The sequence below is a fragment of the Branchiostoma floridae genome, chromosome 6 (assembly GCF_000003815.2).
Source record: "Branchiostoma floridae strain S238N-H82 chromosome 6, Bfl_VNyyK, whole genome shotgun sequence".
NCBI classification, from domain to species: domain Eukaryota; kingdom Metazoa; phylum Chordata; class Leptocardii; order Amphioxiformes; family Branchiostomatidae; genus Branchiostoma; species Branchiostoma floridae.
Window position 1 is genome coordinate 20,466,939 of NC_049984.1, and position 2,621 is coordinate 20,469,559.

General features: G+C 42.8%; 1 protein-coding gene across 1 annotated transcript in view; it reads left to right on the forward strand.

Moving 5' to 3' along the window:
• Positions 1 to 1,896: 1,896 nt before the first annotated feature.
• Positions 1,897 to 2,621, forward strand: part of LOC118418185 (protein Jumonji-like) — a gene marked incomplete in the record, with an annotated part of 22,489 nt that continues 21,764 nt past the window's right edge. Inside the window, 2 exon segments of the mRNA XM_035824022.1 lie at positions 1,897 to 2,198; positions 2,432 to 2,550. Coding sequence (XP_035679915.1) covers positions 2,509 to 2,550 — 42 coding nt within the window.

Here is a 2,621-nt window from a genome sequence, read left to right on the forward strand (position 1 = left end):
AGGCGCCTTCACAAGGGGTACAAGATCGGTGACGTGACAGGATTCGAACCCTTTGTCCTGACCGAACACTCAGCTATCACGCCACATGACAACAAGAAGTTGCAAATAAATTTGACCTTCACCCTGCTGTCAGAAGTGATACAGAATCGGTAGCAGAATGGCTACTGCAGTTAGCCTGAGTACCATCCTCCGTAGTGACCGCTGGCTCAATACTTTCGCTTGCTAACCACGGATTAGCAAACGACAGTATTGAGTCAGCGGTCACGACGGAGGATGGTACTCAGGCTATACTTCATGCTCTAAAGGGTTAATAAATCAAAGGCAAGATGTCGGACATCGATAAACAGGCAATTGTCTGTGCAACATAAAGTCTGCTGTCTTGGGCTGTAACCCCTTCCCGCAAATCGATTTTTAATTTTGGCTCTTTTTCTCTTCTTTTTTGACTATAGAATCTAACGTTACTTTGGCATCCCATAGCTTGCAGTGAGTCGCCTGTCGATGAATGAAGAAAACTTTAAGTGTATGCTAATAGGTACAGATAAAAGACTGAAAAACTGTATCAACAGTTGGCTATAAATGGTCTGTGACCTGGAGACGATTAGATTTTGGGCCTCATGGCGGCCTGTTACGGCACTGCAGTGGAACTTCCGGGTTGATATCTTGAGTTCTGGACATGCTGCAGCTATGATTTTTCAAGAGTGCTAGACAGCTCTTGATGCCGAGAATAAGTGATACATTGTATCATAATATAGGTCTTGGCCCACTTAGCGGCTTGTTTTGGAACTGCAGGGCAGGTTTTACTCTCCAAGCAGAGGTTAGGCTCCAGCTGTTTTTTAAACGTTTTTTTAGTCGTTTTTATCGGGCTTTCAATTTTTTTTATATCTTGCTGTGTCAAAACCTAGCCGGACAAAACAACAAAAAATGACAAAATAGAAAGCCCGATAAAAACGACTAAAAAACGTTAAAAAAACAGCCAGAGCTTAACCTCTGCTTGGAGAGTACTAGTTTTAGTGTCAGACTTTGGAAGTGGATACTCAACAAGGCGTTAGAGGATTGTCATGAATTTTGGTATGTATATAGCTTAGCTGATGCTTCTGTGATTTCAAGTAATTATGCAAAATGGAATCTAATTTGCATAAACGTTGAGGAAATCGTCTAAACATGCTCTGTTCCATTATAGAACCATTGCAACATGTGACATTTGTAACTGAGAAGGAGATGAATATTGATAGATAACTATGTATTAAACAAAATCAAGACCTAATTTGCATAATTGATGAGAAAATGCAAATGTTATTGTGGTAAATGATGGGGAATTCTTACTTGTAGCATTTGAAAGTTATGTACAGGTCAACATCATTGAACACTTATTATGCAAATGAGGTCCTAATTTGCATGAGTTATCAGAAATGCGATTAAAGCCTAAACAATTTATGCAAATATCAAAGGACCTTACAAACGCAATTAATACACCAGTTGTAAAGGTTACAAACATTGGGCGAAAGTATGGGGTTACAAGTGGAACTCAAAGTTTTGTATAGTTTCGAAACATCGTTAAAGTTCATTACACAGAACTCTTAGTCATCAGCGAGATTCGTTACAAGTTATAAAAGGGCCCAATGTAACGTTAACTAGACCAAGGACTTTCCGCTTCGTTCTCTGACGCCTGGGTCAGCCCAGTGGCTTTTTGACATCTTATTACTCGTAATCTTGAGTTGGTGTGATCAATTTGGAGTCCCTCCATAAATTATGCAATGTTATCTTCAAGAGATAGGCTTTTAGCTATGTTAGTTATAACGTTATAGAAAGTAGTGGATGATGTGCGACATCAACTCAACCCTTTGCCTCTGTCGGACACATGGTCACGTGACTGCACAAAGAGCGAGTTTCTTTGTACATCTGCGCATGCGCACTGGCCTTGTCCAGTTCACATGGGGCCAAGATGGCGGCTTTGTCGTGTTGTTGTTTGGGAAGATGAACAGGAGATAGGTTTCGTCGAGTCTGGTTGGCTTTCGAACAGTATGGAAGTATCTGTGATTTTGAAGCTTGATAACTGAAGAAAATGTCTGTCCTCTGACGCCTTACGCTTCTCTGGATTGGCGATACGGTGATACAGAAATCGGAAGACCCCCCCCCCCATCAGATATCTAAGTCATACAACCTCCTGCCCTTGGTTCTCGGTAGGAAACGGAGTCCAGGTGAGTGCCTCTAACGTTCAGTCGGGAAACAGTAGATGGTGTATGTGACAGGGCTGTTTGATCTGTTGTGTGAACGCTATTTCCTACGATATCTACATGTGATGTTGTGGTACAAGAGTTGGATGGGAACTGTGGGTCTGAGCCAGAACAGCTGGGTACAGGCGAAGTGCACGTAGTGGAAGTGGACATTTATGATTTATTGTGATATCATAAAGATTTTCTTTTTCCCTCAGCCCCAGGCTGGTGCCACCTGCCCGCTGTAGCCGTGGCCGGAGCGGAGTCCATCCTGGCTAGTAGCCATCTGGCCATCATGGGTGAGCGACCCAGGAGAAACATTGTGCAGAAAAGTTTGGTGAGTTGTAGCCACAGAACGGCTGTTGGACTTGGAGTAGGCTCCCGCTTATACAGGGGTGCCTAAGCATT